Here is a 23,374-nt window from a genome sequence, read left to right on the forward strand (position 1 = left end):
TAAATCGTTCTTTGAAGGTGTTTTACGTAGGAGTACCAGTTTATCAGAACCCAAAATGGGTATGTTTCCAGTGCTTTAATCTTGTTTTTCTTCTATGAGTCCTCATAAACTTTCTGTAAACAAATACAGAGCTATCAAATTGGCTCAAGTTCCTAGTAGAGCCTTAATATTCTGTACCTAAGTGTCCATGGTACACGTAAGTTGAATATAATCTCCTTTATGAGTGCTAATGAGGATTAATATTAAACTCCATCTAAACGAGTGGTAGGTCAATACTTTGACTTCATAATCCCCACACTTCATGTTACTTCATATGTCTGTGCCCCAACCTCCATCCCCAGGTATCTACTGGTCTCCGAATCTGACATTATTGTAGGAAAGCCATATAAATCCAACACACTGAACTACTGAGATTTTTCATCTTTATACTCCCCATCTTGCTACCCAGTAGCACTGATTTGAGATCTTGTTAGGAGAGCAGAATCGCAGCCCCCTCCCCCCCTCCCCCCGCTGACCTACTAAATTAGAACCTGAATTTTAACAAATCCAGATGGTTTGCATATACATTGAAGTTTGAGAAGCACTGGTCTTGGACAGTGGTTCATGGACCAAATGTAAAGTAAGAGATCCCTAGGACAGTTGACTGCACCTTAGAGTTACATAGGGAGCTTTTTAAAATTCTGACTCCCAGGCTTCACCATCGGAGAGTCATTCTATTGGTCTAGGATGGCACCAGATAATGATAGCTTTAACTGCTTTAAAAGCCAGATGATTCTGATGTTCAGCCAAGGTTGTCTACCTCTCATCCTAAAGTTGTTGGAAATGTGTAACAGACCTCACCCCTGACCTACTCTATCAAAATGAGTATTTTTTTAAAAAAACCCAGGTACTTCATAAGCACTTTAAAGTTTGAGAAGCACCGGAAACTGTTGAGTGGCAGAATACAAAGCTGAGTGACAGTCCCTGTTCTGAGGGGAGCGGGCCTGTCACAGGTCACTGTGCTAGTGGCGGGAGAAATATAACAGGCTTATCAAAACGAGTGGCTCTGGCTGTGAACCTCCAAATGACTTCTTGTCATTGTTAGTGTGGTGATCATAGGGTACCTATTCCTACTTGAAATATAGAGGTTGATCCGTATTCCCTCCCCTCCACCCCACCCCCTTCACCGCAGGAAACATTATGGTTTTCTGGTGAAGAGAGTGGATTCTTAAGTCAGGCTGTTTTGGTTCAACTTTTGATGAATTATCTCTCTAAACTTTGTTGTCTGAGAAAAAGGGGTAATAATTTATTGCCACTTGGTGATAACTGAAAAATGGTTGACTGCTACCAGTAATAGCTCTGCTTAAACTATTGTCTTCAAAACTTCTTTCAAGCCACCTAGAATGAATGGACTGTGGTCAGATTGACTTAGGATGTTGGTTGTATATCCGTAATAATTCTAAGAGGCTTAGATTACTTGAAGGTAAGGAGTTTTAATTATAGTTTATTTTGCTGTGTAATTACTCCATTTAGCACCTCCTCAACACAAAGCAGGCGACATTTTTTAGTCAAGAGTAGTAATATAAAGCCTTTAGTATAGAGAAAATAAGAGGTATTGAGTAATTATTATTGTGGAACAAAATCATAAAAGTTCATCACTCACACTCAGCATTCATTTAACCACTATTTTAGGATTCATCATGTACTGCTAGCTCTGAGCTGGTCCTCCTATCAGGAAGTAAACTTCTCAAGTCTTATTTTTAGGGTCCAGCACATACTGGGTACTCAATTTTTGTTGAATGAAGAATTTAATTAGCAGCTTCTTTATACTAGGTACTAGGTGTCTCCCGAAGAGGGGGCAGATAACTTCACAAATGACTTTACAGGGCCCAGAGAGTCAGACAGCGAGGCTCCAAGGCTGGGACTCCTTAGAATGTGATGTCACAGAGACCTGCAGGGAAATGTTGCTTTTGGGGGTGGGTTTTGAAGGATCAGGTAGGTGGATGTGTGTAAATGGTCCTGGGGGAAGTGGGGCAGGGTGACTTTCCAGATGGAGCCAAACTGAGGCAGAATTCGTAACAGCTGCTTAGATTTGGGGACTTGAGTGTTGAGAGTCAAGGTGATTATTCACGTCTCTGTCTCCCGTTAATCTGCTTGCTTGACTGAACATGTGCTGCTACACTCAAAAAGTTAGCCATTATGCAGTTGCCTTTACAACTTCTGAAGCATTTTAGGCACACCAAGAAGTTCATAAAATAATAAACACCGGTGATCTCAACGGCCAGTTTAAGAAATAAAACATTACAGATGCGTTGCAAAGTCCTGTGATTGCCTCCCTGGTCCTATCTCTCCTTCTCTTCCTAAAGTTATCCATTCCTGTGTGTTTATTATTCCGATATAGGTTTGCATTCATAAATACTATCTAATAATCTTTCACATATTTTCGAACCTTACATAAACGCTGTCCTCTTGTTTCCATTTGTAACTTGCTTTTTCCCCTCAATATTTCAAATTCATTTGAATTGATTTGTAAAGCCCAATTTATTTGCTGTCTAGTGTTCAGTACATAGATATATACTATAAGTTTCACATTTGTGAACATTTTGGCCATCTTGTATTTTCGTTCTCCCACATGGCGTGGCAGTGAACATTCTAATTCGTTATTTCTTGTGCACATATGGGAGAGATTCTCTAGGCCAGGTATATATTTAGGAGTGAAATTGCTGGACTGTAAGCTATCATTTTCTGGGTGAAGCAAGACATTGTTGAAAGGGCATATTACATTTTCTTTGAGAGCATGTAATTTTATCTACTTGTGTTTATAAAGTAATTTTTAGTTATTTCACCTCCTGATCCTTATAATTTCCCTATCCCAGCAAAAAATAGCAGGAGCCCAAAGACAAAGCACGGAAAAGAAAACGAAGTGAAACCAGTCTCCTTTTCCTTTAGGGACACTGGTGCAGACTCTGTTATCCATTAGTTAGGTCTGGTGGCTGTCCTTTCTATCAGATGGCCCCACTCCTGGAGTTCCCAGATTCTCAGAGGCATCTGTGACAGTTGTTGCTTGTGTCTGACAGCCGTGAGTGTGTGAGCGTTGCCCGTCCACTCCTGGTTGTCTGAAGCAGGATTTGAACAACAGGACAAATGAGTATTTTAACATCAACAGGAGCAGAAAAACAGACATGAAAATAGAAAAATCACGATTGTGAATTTAACACAGCTAAATTTTATATAATTTAAATGAATTAGATCCATTTTGTTGCCTATTTCAGTCATTCCTTTAGGGCCAGAATGTGTGTGCGATAGGAAATTATGGTCTGTAAAAATAGTATTTCAGAAATCTTAGTGCTATTAAAGAAAAACAAGGCTGAATTTACTTTCTGTTTTTTTTTTTTTTTTAAATGACATTAAACAAACATTTTCCTCCCATAAGCCGCGACCACTCGAAATAGACTAACACAGTTGTCCCTTCTCCCTGTTATCAGGCCGCCTGGCTTCTAAAGAGTTAAGCTGGGGGTTTGTGAGGTCATGTGTGACTTCACTGGGTCTGCACTTTTGAAGCAGATCTCTTGGAGGGAAGCTGCCTGTGAAGTGGAGAGGCTGGGCAGAGGGGGAAGTACTCCTTCAACTTTTTTCAAGTTCTTATCCTTCGGCCCCTGAGGGATATAGTGGCATTCTGGGAGAATGTCACTGCAGAGTCAGTGTGTAGCAGTTTGTACGGGCACCCGAAGCAGCTGTAGAAGTCCATTAAAAGAGCCTTTGCAGAGGATGAAGGTTTGCTGAACAGATGGAATGGGAGAATGCTCTTTGTATTCGAGACAAAATTATGGGCAGACTGTTTGCTGATAGAGGTAACTGGGATTCTGTTTATTTTCTTTGTCTCGTCCTAGGCAGTGCTTGATTATGTGAGACTGTTGTAACATAGAATTTTTTGGATTTTAAACTCTTTTATTTCAAATGAAAAATATTGTAAGAAAGTCTTACAAACTTAGGAGAATAATTCACATAGACTTTTCTGTGTAAGGATGACAAAAATGAACAGGGTGTAGGGTCTGTAATGTTTGGGCCAGAAGCTATTTTTCCCATGATAGTCGTGTTGCTCTCGAAGGTGATTAGATGAAGCTTGGTGCTCCTAAACTAGGGTGCTTCAGCCACCTTTTGTGAAACTTCATTCGGACTCTGCAAGGCCACCAGTTTGAGCTTGGTCTTTCAGTGGGATCCATTCTGACTACAGCACAAGGCTGTCATTCTTATTTTGGTGTATCACTGCTCTAAAGGGACAGTCGGCTATGCTGTTAGGATAGAAACATGATTTGTCTTAGAATTCGGCCTTAGGTTTGAAACTTCAAAGGCTAGCCAGTTATCTAAAGAAAAAAGGCATAGGGAGGTTTTTTCTTTGTTTTTGTTTCCTGGAGCTGAGGGAGTTTCACATCCACAGTGTCTCTGGGAAGGCCTCTCTCTGTTTTCACGTTCGGCAAGCACAGGCGAGTGCAGGACGTGAGCCAGGCAGTGATGGTAGAGAAGGGCGCTCCAGCCCGGTGCGTTGGCGCTACGTAGCGTCTGTTCTTAAGATGCTTGTGGTTAAAGGGTTTATGAACACCCAAGAGCCTACGAGAACCCCAGTGCTTGAGCGACCAGGGGAGTCAGCTGATTTTAACAGGTGTGTTTGTGGGAATGTGTTGGGTAGGTAGGTTGGTATTTCTTGCCTTGTTACAGATTTTAAATTCATGGTTTTAAGTTCTTACCAGTATTTTATAGCTTCACTGACTTTCATACCCCATCAGTATAAAAATTTTGCCACTTTTTAATTGAGTATCTTGTTTCATAGCTTTAATAATAAAGGACAAGGAGAGTACTTGGAAGAAAGGACATGAAACATATTTTGTGAAAGGCATAAAGCGTAGTGGTCATCAGCTTGGACTTTGGTGTTATAGGCCCATTGGTTTAAGTTTTACCTCTGCTTCATATAGTTTGACCTCTAGTAAGTTATTTAACCGTCCTTGAACCTCCGTTTCTTCATGTACGGAGTAGGGATGATGATGATACCTAAATAACATGAGGGATGTATGGCGGGAGGATTCAGTGAGGTGCGATGCATGGGAAGCATTTAGCAAAATTTCTCTCTCCTTAATAAAAGCTCAGCAAGTATCAGTAAGCCTTGGCTGTTTTGTTTGCTCTTCTTTACGTGAGGCACATGGGAGGACTTAGACCTTAGAGAAAGGTGATCATGAATTTGGAGTTGTGGGCATGCTCACACTATAAATGCGTTAGGGCTTCTTTGTGGCAGGGCTCCAGGGAGCACCTTTACAGTGCCCTGTGCCCCACAAGGGACCCCCCCCCCCCAACCATCATTCATCTCTCAAATGTAGCCTTTGGCAGCAAAGAGGGCAGAGAGAGAAAAATGGGTAGATAAGTGCAAATCCGTCAACACACTTTGCAGAAATGTCCCGCCCTGTCAATGGTGTATCAATTTCGTCACTCTGAATCTGGAGGGTGTCATCGTAACGCATGTACCTCATAGGAGGCATGCGATTCACACTTGGAATGAGAGTGAAAGGACGTCAGAACCTGGTCTTTTTCATAGGCACAGAGTGCCCTTTGCTGTGCCGTGGTGGCTGCTCTGTCTGATAGGGTTTATCTGTGTTTCTAGCTTGGCCTTTTCTATCTTTATGTTTCCAAGAGTTAGTAGCTATGCAACTTTGTGAAGCTGCTTTACTTCTATTTTCTGGACTATACCTTATGGATAGTATCTTTTCTCCATGACTAGTGAGCAGATAAAAGATGTGAAAATGCCTGTCACAGAGTAAGTACGAAGTACTGACGAACTGTTTGCTCCTCCAAAATTTGCTCCATTTCTTCTGTTACTATAAAGGGGAAATTCATACAATTTGTAAATGAGCCTCTTTACCCCTGTTTTGCTTTATAAAGGTCTCATCTCGATCAGTATTTCTAAGCTTTTGTTTAATTTGAAAGAATTTTTTTGTATTATTAGTTTACTTCATCTGATGTCAGTTTCTCTGTTTGCCTCCATGACCTTCCAGTGTGGTCCATAATTTTTTCCAGTTTAATTTTGAACTAGTTTTCAAAAATACAAAAAGAGTATTTGCCAATGATAGAAGTTCAAATCGAAGTCCTTTGTGTAACTTCCCAGAAGGAACCTCCTGCCGGCTTTTAGTGTACCTGTGTGAGGCGTGGTGTGTGCAGCTCTTCGGACCAATTTTGAGCTGTCTTACCGATGCAAAAGGACAGATGTGGTACGGGGAGTTCTGTCCGGTGTGCCCGCTCCCCGTGCAGCCCGGTTCCTCCCTCCAGTTTTGCAGCACAGTGTTTGGGATGTTTGGGAGCTCCCTGGAAGGGAATCTGCCTGCGCAGCCGAGTATGTCATCAAGTGCCAAATGCACTTGACAGGTCCAGCTCTAGTCATACTTATGGTTCATGTGATCAGACCGGAGTCATGCAGGATAGCAAGGCATAGGGCTTCTCTCGGCAGGCGCCTGGGGCCAAACCTCCTCTGAAAATTCTCGGCCCTGACATTCTGGGGAGGCAGAGCCTGTGTCAGGTTCCAGCAAGGATTTTAATCCTTGTTTATCTGGCCTGAGGGTGTGGCGTGGTTAGCCCTTTGGTCTGCTGTTGTGTTTGGCTTTTGGTCATTAGTAACACTGGGTGGAGGCAGCATGGAAGAAGGTGCACCGGGCATGAACTTGGAAGACAGGGGCTCCACTCCCAGCCTTACTGTTTACCAGCTGTGAGCTTGGGCAAGGCTTCTTTGGTCCTCAGTCTCTTTACTTGGAAAATGGGCCCATTGTGGGGGTAAAATAAAATGAACAAGCCAAAGGAGAAGGAAAAACAGACTCAGAGATACAGATGACAGAAGAGGGGAAGGACGAAGAGGGTAAAGAGGGTCAAATACAAGGTGATGGAAGGAAAACAGACTTCAGGTGGTGAGCACACAATAGCGTATACAGCTGTTGTGTTATAAAGTTGTACACCTGAAATTTACATTATTAATCAGTTACTCCAATAGATTTAATAATTAAAAAAAACACTGTGTTTGAAAGTGCTAGATAGACTGAAAAGTGCTCTATGGATTTTTAAAATTTGTTCTCTTAACAAATTGTTGAAAAGACTGGCTTATTCCTCTGAACTGGTTTAGATCGATTGAACTATTTGTGCTCTGGAGGAGGAGGAACAGTGTAGCCCTCCCGTATTTGGTGTCACTGGACTTTATCACACCTCTTTGTAAAGGTCATTTGTCCCCTCTGCTCCTGAATGCTCCCAGCATGCCTACAGCCTGTGTTCAGAGGGAGGAGGGCAATATAATGTCTGTGCTCAGAATGTTCTCCACTCCCTTTTGTTGATTCAGCTGGTCCTTTATTGAGGCCCTGCTGTTCAGCAGGGGAGGCACTGGGAACGGAATCTCTGAGCCACCCCCCATACCCCAGCTCTGCTGCTGATTGTGAGACCTGGGAGTCTCTTCCAGTCTTGATCCCTGTTTCTTCATGTGTAGAACAAAGGGGTTGGACTAAAAGACCTTTTTGTATGTGGAGAGAGTGACTATCTTCTTTTTTCTATCTTTCTTCTACTTTGCTGTAGCCGTCATCTTATTGACCAGTTCTCCTCCTTTGAAACAACTTAGGACAGTTATCTTCAAAAAGATAAGACAAGTGAGTAATGAGGGTAAACATCAAGTTAAAGGATGTTGTGTTGACTTCTGAGACCTAACTATAATGGAAACCTTTTAAGAGTGACAGGATGTTAAGTGTAAGCGTGAGTATCAAATTATCCTGCCTGTAATCTAGTGACCTTGACATTGCTTTTGTTGTCATCCAGAACTAATCATCTTTGATCAGAGGTCCATGTCTCAGATCTGTTATGGTTTCTGTGAGAACCTGAAGGGTGAGAAAAAAAGGATGCCATGGCAGCTGATGGCTGAAATGGAGATGCCATCATGAGAAGATATGGAGAATGAATATTCTTTTAGCTGAAGGCAATAATCCCTTAAAGGCAGGGGAGAGGCCTTTTGCCAGGCTGTGTGGGAGATGTTTGCATTGCTGTGGTTTGGTTCTCTGTGCTATTCATCCATCCTGGTTTCTTAAGTTCTTTATCTAAATCTTGTTTAGTAGAGGAGCATATCTATCTTGTGCAGGCATTTCTCTCTGGCTTTCCCTTTTCTAGGTGACAGAATGATAGGGAAACATTTGTATTTCGTCAGTATTTTGCCGCTAAAAGATAAACAAAAAGAAAGTTAAAACCTATTTGTGCAGCTCACAAATCAGAAGCTCAGGACTGCCCCTAGTAGCCGGACATGGTTACTGACTGCGAGAACTTGTGTGTCTAGTGAGTACCTTGGGTCCAGCTAGGCCAGTTGTTAGAGACCCATGGACAATGTCCTTCTCATTGAAACAGTTTCACCTAAAGAATTCCAGGACTCTTGACTTCAAAAGACAATGGTAGGTAAGAGGAACGCAGATTTGTGTGTGATCGGCCGAATAGCCCAAGTGTGCGGCCCTGTGTTGAAGAGTGATCTCTGTTTTAGACCCTGGCAGTTGGAATGGAAATGGAAATTCTGTTGATCAAGATTTGACACTTATTGCTAATTTCAAAAGCTGGGATCTCAGATATTTACCTTGCATAAACTTTGTAACAAGTACATCAATACCTATTTAAATGCCAGGTGTATAAGTACTGTTTCAGGTTTGGAGGTGGGGGTATGGACGACAGGTTTAAAAGGTAAGGGAGAGTAAACCTAAGGAGTAAGTTGATATAAGATGGATTTGGCCCTGCATATTCTGGGATTTTGACTTTAGGACGCTGGTATGTGCCATCCTTGGCTATGACTTTGAGTTTACAGTGGAAATTGTATAGCTGAGCATTTTCTAAAGCTTAAAAATGAGGGGACCAAAAAGTGTCTACTTAAACACAGCCAAAAAATGTCAATTGCCACATTTTAATGTAACAATAAACTGCCAAGTCCCTAAACCTCACCTTCTGTGTGGGGTCCGGGTGAATTTATTGGTCATTCTGGGGCTCCCTAGTTGATAACCAATATGGATTTTACAACCCAATCCTTTGAAAGTAACTGTTTTTTTTTAAAGAGAAAAAATTTTTCTAACAAAATAGTTTACTGGTAAATTTAGGTTGAACAAAACAGGCAACAACCACCACACACACAAAAGGCTGTTTCTAGAAACCCCTCAAGATGAGCGAGAACACACAGCACTTACATTCGAACCACAGTCAGTGAAGTGTTCGAAATGTCAACAGTGCTACATGCTGCCTCTCAGTTCCTTGCCTGGCTGGCTTCCCTTGGCCACCTCCGAGTGGGAGCTGGCCATCTCCTGAGTCAGCAGTATTTCTTCCTGTGGCATCCGGGTCTTCTTGGGAGGTATCAGGGCCACACAGCCATGAGGCTGGCTAGCTCTGGCAAGAGACAGGGATCCATTCGCTGCAGCTAGGTTGTGGGCCAAGGGTGGAGTTGCCCCACCCAGTATGTGTTAAGTATCAGAATCCATCCATGGTTGGCTAGTGTAGAAGTAATATTTATCTTGTGTTGCACTCAGTTTTATGAAAACATATCTGAAGACAGCAGTCGGCTGTAACTGTACACCAACTCGGTTAAAAACTGAATTAAATATAACTCCTTAGAGAAAGTGTCATTGTAAAAGAAGTAACAGGAGTTAGGGTCTTTCTCTTCTCAGAATACGGTATATTAGGCGACCAGTAGCTCTCCTTTCTGTGCTCTGACGCCGTTCTTTTCACTTGCTTTCTCGATGGCATGTTTTCTCCTTCCTGCTTTCCTTCCCCTGCCTTTCCTGCCCCCTCTGTCTTCAGAGTTATTCAAGTTGTCATGGATCTTTTCCTTTCCCTGGACATCTAACCATGCTCACATCTCTCCTGTTGTTTCACCAGACCATATTCTATCTTGCCGAGCCTCGGTAGCCACTGATGGATAGGGACTTGAAGTTATTATGTTGCTGTAGCCATTGTGCATCCAAGGCAAGTGTGACACTGATGAACCCGGGAGTTCTTCCAGACCCTTCAGTGGAAGGTGGATGTGTGCAGTGGTCCCAGGTCTGCTGGTGATACGAGTCGTCTCCTAGGAAGAACGTTGTGCTGGGAGTTGAAAGTCTTGGGCTCTGGCTTCAATTCTGTATATACCTACATTCTCAACCTCTCTCTGAAGCCTTCATTTACTCATCTGTAAAATGAGATTAGATTAAATAACTCACAAGGTATGTTTCCAACTCCAGAACTCCATTATGTGACCCTTTGAAGTGATACTAATTCTGGCTCCTTAGGTTAGCTCTTTGTGACTAGTTAGCATCTTCTATACAAAAGCAGTTTGAAAAACAGTGAGGAGACTGTGGAATTGGAGTAGGTGGAATAACATTGAAATTTGGCAACAGTGCTCATCGCTTGCCCAATGGCAAGACAGAGAGCAGGTGGAGGAAAGGAGCATTTTCTGTTCATTGGCTCTAATTTTTGGGGTGCTTGATTCTGCATTGCTCTTCCATGGAAGCGGCCTCCACTGGTCACCCTTCCTCAGTCTGAGTGATAGGAAATACTTATTTTGAAACTCCAATTGCACCTCTTAGGAAGGTGAACACAGAGACAGTAGGAGATCATAATTCTCTTTGCCAACGTGACTGATGGTTGCATCTCTTCCATCCCTTTTCAGAGGGTCCTTCTCACTTCAAAGCAGAAGTGTGAGCCACAGCAGCTGAAAGGAAACCAGGATGTAGGAGGTAAACGTCCATGTGATTTTTTCTGGAGTCTTAGGCATGCAGTGTATGGATACTGTAGGTCCTGCGATTAGGAGAAAGATTCTCTCCCTCTGGAGTTGAAGTATGGAGTTGGCAGTCTGGAGCCTGGGGTTTCCTAGCCTATCACATTAACTCTTTGATACTGGGCATGACACTTATCCATTTCTGACCCAATCTTATCTTAAAAATGAAGGAGTTGGTCTAGGCAATATATTTGCGGTTTTTTCCCCGGTGCCAGCATGCTGGAATCCTGTGATTTCCCTCTTCATTTACAAGACCGTGAGAGAGGAGTGGCAGTGAGGGAAGAAGAGCAGTCCCGTCTGCTGATACCTTGGAGGGAGCCTGTGACGTCCTTGAAGGCAGAGGCTGTGTCTTTTAGTTTTTGTACAGCACTAAGTCCAGGTTACCACAGAATGTTTTAAAATTGATCCTTTTGGTCAGTGTACTGATTTTGGCATTTATTCACCAAGGCGTCAGCAGTCTGAGGCGCTTTCTGTTAGCACCACCTTCCAGAACTTCAGTGGCTGCCCAATTTGAATTTTTCCCTTGGTGGCAGTAGAACTTTTGAACTGTTTGCACCTTCTCAAGGAAAATGTCTCACTCCAGGGGGATGTGGAAACTTTTCTATCCATTTCCTGCTTCTTTTTTTTCCTTCAAAGTAAGCCTCAGGGACATTCATTGTTCCCCAGCCTGTGTGAAATGTCTGTTGGCATTCGGGTTGAAGGACCTGCTAGTGCTTTTGAATTTTGAGAAGCTTAGCAGATAATCAGTGTTTCTCCAGGGAATTATTCACCTTTGCCTTCTTGATAATACGTGCCAATCAAAACATTTGTATTCTGATTGATAAGTTTGAGCACATGCATTGAATGGCTTATTGAGAGTATTTTCATGTTCATAAGGGCATCTGAAAATCTTCTTTTTCTGTCCTTGCTTCTTTTGGTACCACAGGGCGACTTTAGAGTTGGCAAATCACCTTGAGTTTAAGATACATCCTATCTCAGTGGAGGAAACGGCTTTACCCAGGCCTCGAGGATGCTTTCGTTTCAGCTCATACCATTGACTTACGGGAAGGGTATTGAAATGAATGGAGATTATTACAATTGCAATTATCTGTGCTGTTGGTCAACAAAGATGTAAAAGATTTCATTTATATGTGTTTATTTTATTCAAGGGAGCAGATTCCATATTCTCTTGTGTCAAATTCTTAGACTAGGTGATAGCCTAATTCATCTGAGTTTCTCTTATGCAATTTCCTAATTGATGTGGTAATAATATCGGGGAAACTTTACCTGTGGGCAGCAGGGAGCAAGGACAGACAGACAGCACAAGTAGCCCTGACCTGTATGACTGACACAACTAACAGTGTTGATGTGGAGCTTCCAGAGCACTCTCAACTTGGAAGTACCTGTTTCCTAAAACCCTGTCCTGTACCCCTAAAAGTGATGACTGAGGAGGGAGTGGCTACCCCGCTTATGTCACTTACTCTGGGGGATGGTGAAGCTGCCAGGGGTTCTTCCGGGAGATTGCAAAGTTCTTCTGGCTCACTGCTGATGTGACAGCCTCTCTGTCCCGGTCTTCATCAAGGTAGTATCTGTGTAGATGTGCCAAGCTTCTATGAGAAAAACAGTCTCAGATCAGAGTGGAAATAGTGAAATGTGCTCTTTACTTTTGAGAAAATGTTCAAATTAATAAATGTCGTATGTTTACTCATGATTTTTTCCCCTTTTAGAACAAACTTACCCTCAAGTGAAAATTTTATTCTATTTACATAACGAGATTTTAGAAAATCTCAGCTGGTGCATGAACTCGTAGGTCAGGCTGTGAGCCGTCCATGGCTGTATGTTCCTGGATTTGAATGCAAAGCTTTTCCCACCAGTTTAGAATGAACCGGTCATTGTAACCAGTTTTGTGTGGAACAGTTGTTTCAGATCCCAACCCTGTAACAACGTCATTGTCTTTACACCCAAAGTAAATGCTATGCAGACTAGACAATTCTAGAATTTGACTGCTTTTTTTTCCTCCTGATTAAAATCTTCTGTTGCAAAGGAACCTTGCTAGTGAACAGTATCCCTTATAAGTTATTGTTTTTGAGCTTCTAATTCTTGTTATAAATCTTATTTTTCCATGAGAAAGCACTCTATCCTATTTAAGGTGGAGTAGGGGTTGTGGTTGAAATTGCAAACATTCAGTACGTTCTGTTTTGATTTTCTAGCTTCAGAGTGTCTTTTCAGTGGAAGTGATTCAATCTCACTGTGGTTTTGGGTCCAAGGGTACAGATCAGTAAGAGCTAAAAATATGGTAGAAGGAAGATGGATCATTATTGGATTTATAAAGGATACTTTAAGTTGTTTATATGTAAGACCTTGAATTAGAGAAAGTGAGCTAGATCCCCTAGGAGTCATCAATAGACTTTTTAAGTTTCTGATGGAAGATATAAGTGTGTCTACCTCAAATTATTTATATGTGCATGGAAAAGAATTGGGGAGAGGTCAACTTGTAGAAAATTCTACCCTCTTTAGAAATCTCAGGGGACTAAATGGGGAAGACTTTATTTCCGCGACATCTTCATATTCTAAGAATTATCAGAACTGTTATAGTTTTTCCCTGGGAAGATACAGCACAGCTCTTAGATAATTATAGATCATTTATATGGTGTAAAGAGTATTAATGCAAGTGTTCCCATAATTATGTTAAGATTTGTAATCTTATCAAGCTGACCACTGGTCCTGTTTTAGGGCTAGAAGTCTTAACTATGCAAAGGGTAGGATCCTGTGTAGGTTTAGGAACCCGGTTCTTTATGAAAGGGTTTGTTTTCTTACCCCAACCAACCTATCCTGACAATATTACTTTGGGAAAAAAAAAAAACACCTCCCTTCTGTCCTTGATAAAATGATCATAATAGTATCTGCTTGCTAGCGGTGGTACCAGGATCCGTTAAGATAATGCTTATGAAGAGTTTAACATGGTGCCTGGAACTAGTAAGTGTTCAAGGGATGTCAGCTGTCATCACTGTCTTCATTGTCGTCATCATCATTATCAGGTAATTCCATGTACTTGACTATACCTCTATATTCACCAGGATATTTCTGTTTCCATTAAGCATAAAGCTCAGATTAGCAACAAGGGACAGCATTGCATACTGGTTCCTTTTCTACATCTCAACACTTTGCACCTTTTTCTGGCACCCTTCTATCAGGATCCTAGGTGAGGATTGAAGTTGTATCTTCAAAGCTATTATTAGAAGAGGACAGAGAACTGCAAATCCAGGACACAGAGTTCTCTGCAGGTATCTTTCCAGAGAGAAGAAATTTCCTAATGCCTCTTATCTTACTTTATTGTACAAAGGGTAAAACAGAAAACAAATTCAAATAATGTTTGAGTTTCTTGTTGTGATTTTTAGGAGTGGTGTTTCTAATTCATGCTGAAACTTGTCTATCTGTAATAATAACTTTCAGTAATGGGCCCCTATAATCCTTTTTGTGATTTTATTTATTAATTTATTTTATTAACAACCATAGCAGAGAACATTTAGAGTTGTACATTTAGAGTGGAAAAAACAACATGGAAATCAAATATCTCCTTATAAAAGTTAGAATAATAGGAAAATTTATGGGTCTCTGCTCAAAAAAGATCCATCCCTGGTTCTACATGTTCTGGCAAAAAGGAATGTCAGAGGAAAGCTTCTGTACCGTAACACTGTGCCAGACTTTCTTTAGTCAGTGAACTCATTCTCTGACACACACACACACACACACAAATACATACGCATATACATACATACACATGCACACACAAATATACGTGTATGTGTATGTCTAAAACTTTCGCTGGAACAAACTGTCTCTGAATAGTCTCTGGGAACACAGAGAGTTATAAAAGACATGTAAATTTTGGAACCGTGTGGCCTTGAGCTGCTTTGGGTTTATGGGAATTCACACAGTGATGTTGTATAAAGTAGCCGTGCAGTTGGTCCAAGGAGCTTTGGTTCTGGGCTAGGTGCTGGTTGATGTGATCCGCAGGCAGCTGACTCAAATCTCACTGTGTATGTAGCCAGCAGTAGGCTCCAGGTGCTCCAGGTAGGTTTCCTTCCTGGGATTCTAAGACATAGGAAATACTGGCCCAAATGGGAGGATGGTGAATTCCATCTAATCGTTGGCTTTGGAAACAGCAGAGGAGGAGCCCTGTGCTGCCCTTTCCCTCCCGCGACTAGTAGGTATGGTTTCTTTATCAGCTCTATCTTCCCTTCCCCTTCATTAATCTTGAGTACTCTGCTTATATAGAGAGTAGGTTCTAAGTAAACAAAGGAAGGGACCAGGTATTCTTTGTTAGTTTATGCTTTTAAATTCCTTCTGTTACCCTCATAATACTGAGGCAGACAGGATTTCTCTTTAGGTGGTAGGGTTCAGTGTAGTAGACTCTTCCTACCCTCCTCCTTCTAAAACTTCCTGAGAATGGTTTATTCCTGTTAGCAGCAGACAAGGGTCTCTTAAAAGCCTCAAAGAATTCTGGCTGTCTTCATCATAGTTGAGTCACCCAGGATGACTAGTTGTTACCAGCTGGCTGGGCACAACTCAGAAAAGCCCACCCACTCACCAGCATCCTTTCTCTTACCCAATTCAAACAATGCCTGTACTTCCCCTCTCCATTTCCTCTTGAGTTCCCAGGAGTCCTTTCCCTTCGTGGAAAGTAAGTATGATTCCTTCGTGCTAGTGGGTTTTAAAACACGCGTGTGCACGCACACATGTGTGCGTGTGTGTGTGTGTTTAGACATTTTTAAAAATAAAGTATTACAAAGAGCTCTGTTTTGTTAGATGATTGAAAGTGAAGCTGCTTTGTCAGAAGCTTGAGGGGCAATAATGAGCTCCACTCTGGGCATCCATAGCACTCCCAAGGGGCTGCTTTCGTGAGTTGTCCTTTTCTGTGCTGTATGTGAGCATGCGTAGACACAGGTACACACAATTAGCAAACCTCAACAAGTAAGACAATCTACTAAGCCATCCAATGAGTGTGAGTACCACCTAACTGCCTTAGGCATGAGTCGTCACTGCTGGTCAGAGGTTCACCAGGCACTTTAGGTTGTATACTTGATTTTTATCCAATAGAAATGGAGGCTTCTTTGCTTTCTATTCCATACTTAGGTTCTTGTTTTAATACTTTTTAAATAGCATGTAGTATTTTAATAACCTTACCAAGCATAGGAGACGATTGTAGGATTTTAGAAGTAGAAGGCACGTTTATCTTGTCCTTGCCACACACACATACACACACACACACACACACACACACACACAGGCAAAGAGTTGCACAGATGGATGAATATACTGAGGCCAAGAAAGTAAGGTGTAACTCATCTCAAGTCTCACAGTTAATGATGAAATTGAAACAAAAATTTAACTCTCGACTTCCACATGCACCCTGCTGTTCCAGAATGGCTGCCACATCCCCCCGGCATCTGACCACTGTGATCTGCCCTCCTGCACTGGCACCACAGACCTCCCCCGAGGAGGAATGGTAAGGGTAAGTTCAGTGTAGTGTCTGAAGTCAGACTGAGTGGGGGCATGTCCTAGCTCTACTATACTGTTATACTGCTATACTGTTCACTTGTGCCTCAGTTTCCCCATCTGTCAAGTGGCCATACTAATCATACTTTGTAGGGTTGTTATGAAGATTAAATGTGCTAATGCTTGTAGAAGTCTCAGAACAGTGTCTGGAGCATCAGAGGTGCTTAATACATATTAACTATCATTTTTATCTGAATACTTGGAATGGCAGTGGAGAGAAATTAACTAGAGTTCATTATGGAGCTCACTGAAATGTTTACCTCAGCCTGGGCAGAAGATAGCATCTATTTAGTGCATTTATCATTAGCGAAATAACATACCAACCCCACCAGGTTATCTCTGAGAAGCCAGAGTGTTTGTCACAAGTGTTTTGAGACATTTTGGCTTAGCCCACCCTCCAACACCCACTCCTTCTGCTCCCCCCATACCTTGCTCAGGAGTGATTGGGGGCAGAGGATTAGCTGTTTAGCGTGATATGGTGGGGCGTTCTCAGGTGGAAGGTAGTTCTCACTAAGCTCTTCTGGCTTATTCACTTGCCTATCACATTCCTTCAGAGTAATTTTGTTCAAGACCCACAAGGACAAAGGGATCAGCAGTAAGAGCCTTAAGGGTCCAAGGGATGACTGCTTTCTACTCAGCATGAGCCAGTATTTTGTTCCTCCATGTAATCATGTGGAGTTTAGCAGTCTGTGGGAGGAGACAGAAACATTTTTATAGAAGGATGGCACTGCATTGTCTGTCTCTGTGAATGATGTGGGTGCGATAACCACAAAGTATTGCTAAGTAACTACCACATCTGCCATAGGCTGTGTGGGAGGCAGGGAGATACTGTGTGGAGCTAATTGTGTCATGTGTCATGGGAGAGCTACCGCCAAGCTCAAGTCTTGCTTTGTGTGCTGAGCTAACTTGGAGGATAACTTTGTTGGTTCTTGAGCTCAGTATTGAGTTGACTTACAGGGGTGATACCTGTAACGAATGGTGTATCCTAGAACTATTGAAACTGCAAAACCTCCTTAGGAAACTCGTTTTTCTCTGGGTGAGTAATCCTCTTGGTTCCTGCTTACATTTGCAGACGTGTTCCTCCTCACAGTAGGCCTCCACTGTGGCTGGGCAGAGCCTGTCACTCCCTTTGCTTTGCTGTAGCAAACACAGGCTTCACCTTTAAGGGCCGGGGATTGTATGAGGAAAAGCAAACCCAAGGTGCTTTGGTGGAGAGAGATTCTGTGAGAATGTTGCTAGAGAAGCCAGGGAAATTTGCCTTTTGACTATGGATCTTTTAAAAGGAAAGCTTTGCCCTGTTTTTGGTCTTTTTTCTCTTTCATGCTTAAGAAAATATTTTCCTTTAAAAGAACAGTTAGGTTTGTGTCTAAAAGTTCAGTGGAGAAAATGTGTTTGGACTAGGGATATCTTTTCTGTCTATGCTCTGATGAAATATGCCAGAAACCCATGAAGTAACCAATCAGAACACTAGTAAACGGTGTACCCAGTAGTTAGGATGCTGGCATGGTTTTGTGGTTCTTCTTGCTAAAACAAGGAGCAGTAGCCTGACTATTTGTGAGAAAGCTGAGTGCAGGAAGTGGTGTTTTGAGATTTAGTTCCTTTTCAAGGACCTCTCCCTTCTGTTTGTTTTAACCTCGATTTTGAGTTGTCTGCCATTTTCATTTGTATGATAAGCCCATTTCCTCTGGGTTATTTGTAGAATATTCAGAGACTGATTGAGACTGCTGAGAAATAAACAGGGCCTGGTTACAAAACATTTTTGAAATGCAGCTGAAATAGGTTGTCAGCCACTGAAGGCTTACATCTGTTTTATTGAACATTATTATTTGAAAAGAAATTGAACTTTAGTTTCCTCAACTCCATTTAGTTTTTGTTTTTGTTTTTGTTTTTTCCTTAAAGAGGATAGGGCACATTTAATGAGTAATGATTTACTAATCACTGAAATGCTTTTGGAGAGCAGAAGAGATGAGGAAGGGAGGGTCAGACTGTTTCCTTTCCAGGAAACCTATGTTCTTTCACTTGTTCGGTGGTAAGGCAACGCTGGCCTATAGGTAATTTTTATATTTACTGTTTCTTGATCACATCATGAAGCCATAGCCCTACATGAGATCAAAAATAACACCCTAGTATTATTAGCAGAAGATTGTTTTAGAAATTAAAAGCCCTGCTCAGGGCTGCAGGGTGAATTCAGGTGTGAGATTTGTCGGATATCATTGCATGATTAGGTAAGCCATGTGATTCATTCAGTAAATGAGACGAAACTATTCATAATTATGCTCCTTATTAGAGACCTCGGAGAGCTATGTCTCCATATGGCGGGCGTTTAAGACAGTCCACTATCATTTCATTCCCAGAGTGACTCTCCATTACCCAAAAGTGGCCTGCCTGATACATAACACGATGTCTTGAAGATAAAATGAGTTGTGGATCTGATTGAGGTTAGAAGAGAGTCAGCCTAGTTCTTAAGCAAGGAGGAGAATTGCCTGAAAACCTCAGAGCTGACCAGAGTGCTTTTAGAATTTGGTCTTTTATTTCATTTACTTGGTACATTTATGGTATTTTGCCAATTAGTAATAAAGAGCAGTGACATCTTGATAACCTAAATGGTTTGACCTAAAAACCTCCACTTGATTCTAGTTACCTATGAAAATTATACCGTTAGGACAGGGAGAGAGGAAACAATCAATTTCTTTGAGTCCACTCTGATTTTTATCGTACTGTTATTCCTCTTGAGCTCTGTGTATGTCTACTAATGTTTATTTTACCTGAGTAATGTTTTAGATGCCATTTACGTAGAAGCATTTAAGCAGTTCATTAAAATACAGTGTCAGAAATTGATATGTGTCAAGACTTGTTTACCGCAAAGCAGCGACATCTCAGTGGATTACTGGCCCCTGGTCCAGTCGGTGCCCACGAGCGTGCCCATGGCTGGTTCAAGACCATCTCACATTTGTTCTGTCTTCTGCTTTCTGGATCTTGGTTTTTGTATGTGGGGTGCCATCCACTGAGTTTTTAAGATTATATGTATGTCTTGACTGCGGCTGCTATCTGGGATTTGGTTTTTAGTTTCCAGGCATAGTTCCTCACCCTCACCTCAGGCTTTGATTTTAGCTCTTTTCTCTTAGTTCTTTTCTCTCCTTCTGAATGTGTAGTTAAAAACCTTCCCATCATATCAAACCAGAAATAGAGAATTTGATTTGACTAAGACTTACATATATATTAAAAAAACGAAAAACAAAAACAAGAATACTTACAAAGGAAGGTATATTTATTGAAGACAATTTGAAAAATATAAAGAAAACCCGTTGTTCTACCACCAAGGACTATTTATGGCTATTTTGGTATATGCATTTTAAACACGCGTGTGTGTGTGTGTGTGTGTGTGTGTGTGTGTCCATATGCACAGAATATATGAAGTTTATTTAAATGAATGCTTCCCAAATCTGGTGCAGACACTATTGGTGACATATGAGATAATTGCAGAAAATATATGAATGAGCATGTTCACTGATTACTCTAATATGTATTCTAAAATAGTAACTTAGTGCATCAAACCTATGATTTCATGGTTATAGTCACTCTGGAAGAACTTTAGGTGCTGGGAGGGCTCAGCACCTTTTCGCCTCACTCACTAGGTGATTTCTCTAGGTCTTCTGTGTCCAGCACATCAGCAATCTGGTCAGCTCTACCTTCAAAATATATTCATAATTCAACTCTTTTACCACTTCTAATGCCACCATGATCCAAATGGTTTATTCCTGGTGTCCCTTTTAATTAGTGTCCCACTTCAGTCTTTTCTCAATCTCTGTCCACCTTCCATCTCAGAGTAAAAGCCAGAGTCCCCGCCATCACCTGTGCGTCCCTACACCGTCTGCCTCACCCACACCCCATACCTCTGTGACCTCATCTCCTCCTACTGTCCTCTCTCACTCTGCTCAGTCCCACTGGCCTCGCTGCCTTTCTCTAAACACACCAGGCATGCTTCCGCCTTGGTCCTCTGCCCTTGCTCTTCTGTCTTCCTGGAATGCTTATCCCAGGTAGTCCCATGGCCAGCTCCCCACCTTCGGCCTTTAAAGTGTCCTGCATACTGAGCATTTTACCTGGCTACATTCTTTAAAATTTTAACTCCTTTTCCCCCAAAGCCTCATATTCCCCTTGCCTGTTTTATTTTTTCTCCCTAACTAACATGTCACTAAAATGTTGTATATTTTACTTATTATATGTCTCCCTACTAAATGTAAGCTCTGTCAAGGCAGGGATTTCTGTCTATTTTAGTCATTGCTAAACTTTCCAGCACCTAGAGCAGTTTCTGACAATTTAGTAGGCATTCGGTAAAAACTTGCTAGAAGAGTAGTTCAAATAAAAGCATGAGCTGACATAAAGAATAATATTAATAAATCAGTACCTGTGGTATGGGATATGCAAAATCATGAAAGTGATGAATGAATGATGTTTGAGAAACACTAATTTAAGTACTCGTTGAGTTTTCCTTTTGTGTTCTTATAAATAGCACTGCAGTAAATATCATTAATTTTCTTTTGTATAATTATGATTATTTACTTAAAATAAATGCCTAAAAGTAAAATCATTAGTTCTCAGACTATACACATTTTTAAGACTTACTGAAGCTAGAAGATTTGTATCAGTTTCCTCTCTTCTCCAGTATGAATACCCGTATTTCTCCCCATACTTTGCTCTGCCTTATCTCAGCCTTTTTATCTTTGCACATTTGATGGCTGAAAAAGCTGAGTGCCTTGACTTGTACTTCTTTAATAACTTACATGAATGAGCATTTTTTTTTTGCATGTTTAATTCTCACCTTTTTATCCTTTCTTGCGAATTGCTTGTTCGTGTCTGTTTTTGTTTGCGGCTCTGTTTGCAGTGGACTGAAAGCCTACGTGAGCTGGTGTTATGGGATGGATATCTCAGGGAACAGAATACAAAGGACAGCCAGACCTCCCAGAGGTAGGAGCTGGAGGGTCTGCTTCCCTCGTCAGCTCCACGCTCGCTTTTCTTTGCGCGTTGGATTTCCCTTTTCTTCCTTTTCTGAAGGCCCCTTTGCTTTCCCATACCTCTTTATTCTACCTGGCTTTGGTTTGCCATGTCACTTAGTTCAGCCCTACTTGAACATGACCTTTCAGTTCAGGTACCCATCGTCATCTTAGTGCCATGAGTGTCTGTGTCACAGAGTTCTAGGAGTGCGCAGTCAGCTGGCTCAGTTTCATTAGGTGGTCACTCCTGGCCCAGTCAGCCGAGGCGCTTGGGGCCTGTTCTGCTCAGGGGCTGTGGGTGAAGCAGCTTCTCTAGGAAGAACACAGTGGCTAGAATCTTCAGTACAGTGTTTTTTGCCCATTTTTGATTTGGTGTGTTCATTTTTCTCTTAGGGGTACACAGAAGTCCTTCACATATGAAGGCTAGTGTTGTCTTTTGTCTCATGGGTGTTTTTCTGTCCTTTATCATTTTAATTTTGCTTGACATTTTTGCCTTGTGATTGAATTTGTCAGTTAAATCACAATTTCTGCTAGTATAAAGTTTAGAAATACCTTCTCTATGAGGAAATTATGCATTCAGCTATTCTTTCATCTAGTTCCTTATAGTTTTATTTTTTTTATGTGCCCCTTGAATTATGATAAATTTCAGAGGAATTTGACAGAGAAATAAAATTTTTGTTATATTCATTCCAGGAGCTTGGCGTTGATTTTGTACTAATTTTGTTTCCCTTAGCCAGATTTTGTATCTTTATTTCATTGGATGAATGTCACATCCAATAAAACATCTATATTCTTTAAAAGTTTATTCCTAGCTACTTTATAAATTCTGAATGGAATTTTTTCAATTCTGTTTTCTAAGTGTTCCTTCATGTTTTATTAAAGCTATTGTTGTTGTTTTTTTTTATTTTGTTACTGGCCACCTTGTTAGTTCAGTAACTTTTTCACTTGATACTTTTGGGATTTATATGTAGACAGTTACAATATCTGTAAGTAATTATGTTCACTTTTCTCTTCATTTTCTCAATTTATTGTCATAGATCTTTTAGAATGAAGATAATAGTAATTGTAGTGGAATGCAAGGCATATCTTATAGTTATATATTGTTAGGGGTAATTATTCTGATTAATCAGAATGTTTTGGGAACATCTAGGTACATGAAACTATTGGAAAACCAGTCGTGATCCAAAAGATTTTCTGCAGTGGCTTGTCTTAAAATACACATGTGATCTCTACTGTACTTGCTAATACAGCATGTCATGGATTTGGTTTTCTGGTTTTCTGGTAATTCATAATGGTCTACTATTGTGGAAAATTGAGAAACAGATCTTAAATAGAATAGAAAGTGTTTTGAAGGTGATGTCAGCAGGAGCCTTCATAATGTGGCAGCTACATCGTTTGCCTGCTCTGTGGTCTGTATACCTCCCACCTCCACCCCATAAATTTCAACCACAGTGAACGTCTTTTGCTTTCTTAAATGTCTCATTTTCTTGCTTAGGCTTTATTGTTAGTACCGTCCCGCCCCCAGCTCTTATTGGTCTGGTCCTCAAGGATAACTACAGTGTCGCTTTCTCTAGGAAAGCTGATTTCCTTAGACTAGGTCATGTGTCCTACCCTGCATTTTCTTTAAAATAGCATTCTTATGATTGTTCTTTAAAATCCTCTTCTAAAACTTGCTATAGCTATTCACCCATAAACTCAAACTACACTGCCAGAGAGTGTATCTGCCTTATTGACCATCGCGTCTGATACATAAGTAGTTACTCAATAAATGCTTCCTAAATTAATGATTAAGAGGGGGTTGGAAGTTTGTGTGTTAGCTGTAGTTATGAGTGAGCTTGAGTGAGAGACTGCAGGGACCTGCCTTGATTAGCAAAAATAGTAGCTAGCAAGAGGGAAGGTGAGGAGTTGAAAAAGGTAGGGACAGAAACATCTGGTTTGACCTGGATCTGCACCTATGTAGACCTGAAGGGAAGGCCTGCCTTCTGTTGCTGGAGTTGAGCAAAGAGTTCTGAGGGATTTGAAAGACCGCACGGATGAACTCTGTGTATCCTTGGACTTGAAGGAAAATATAACCCTACAC

General features: G+C 41.3%; 1 protein-coding gene across 6 annotated transcripts in view; it reads left to right on the forward strand.

Annotated features, from left to right (window-relative positions):
* PSD3 (pleckstrin and Sec7 domain containing 3) overlaps positions 1-23,374 on the forward strand; it is a 487,816-nt gene that overhangs the window by 247,364 nt on the left and 217,078 nt on the right. Inside the window, exon 1 of one of the 6 annotated variants that reach the window (XM_036228771.1) lies at positions 3,853-4,639. The exons of 3 other annotated variants lie outside the window; for them this stretch is intronic. In XM_036228771.1, the coding sequence (XP_036084664.1) occupies positions 4,551-4,639 (89 nt within the window). In that variant the 5' untranslated portion in view covers positions 3,853-4,550. 2 more of the 6 variants (XM_036228773.1, XM_036228772.1) reach the window with 2 other exon arrangements.

The sequence above is a fragment of the Rousettus aegyptiacus genome, unplaced genomic scaffold (assembly GCF_014176215.1).
Source record: "Rousettus aegyptiacus isolate mRouAeg1 unplaced genomic scaffold, mRouAeg1.p scaffold_m13_p_11, whole genome shotgun sequence".
NCBI lineage: Eukaryota > Metazoa > Chordata > Mammalia > Chiroptera > Pteropodidae > Rousettus > Rousettus aegyptiacus.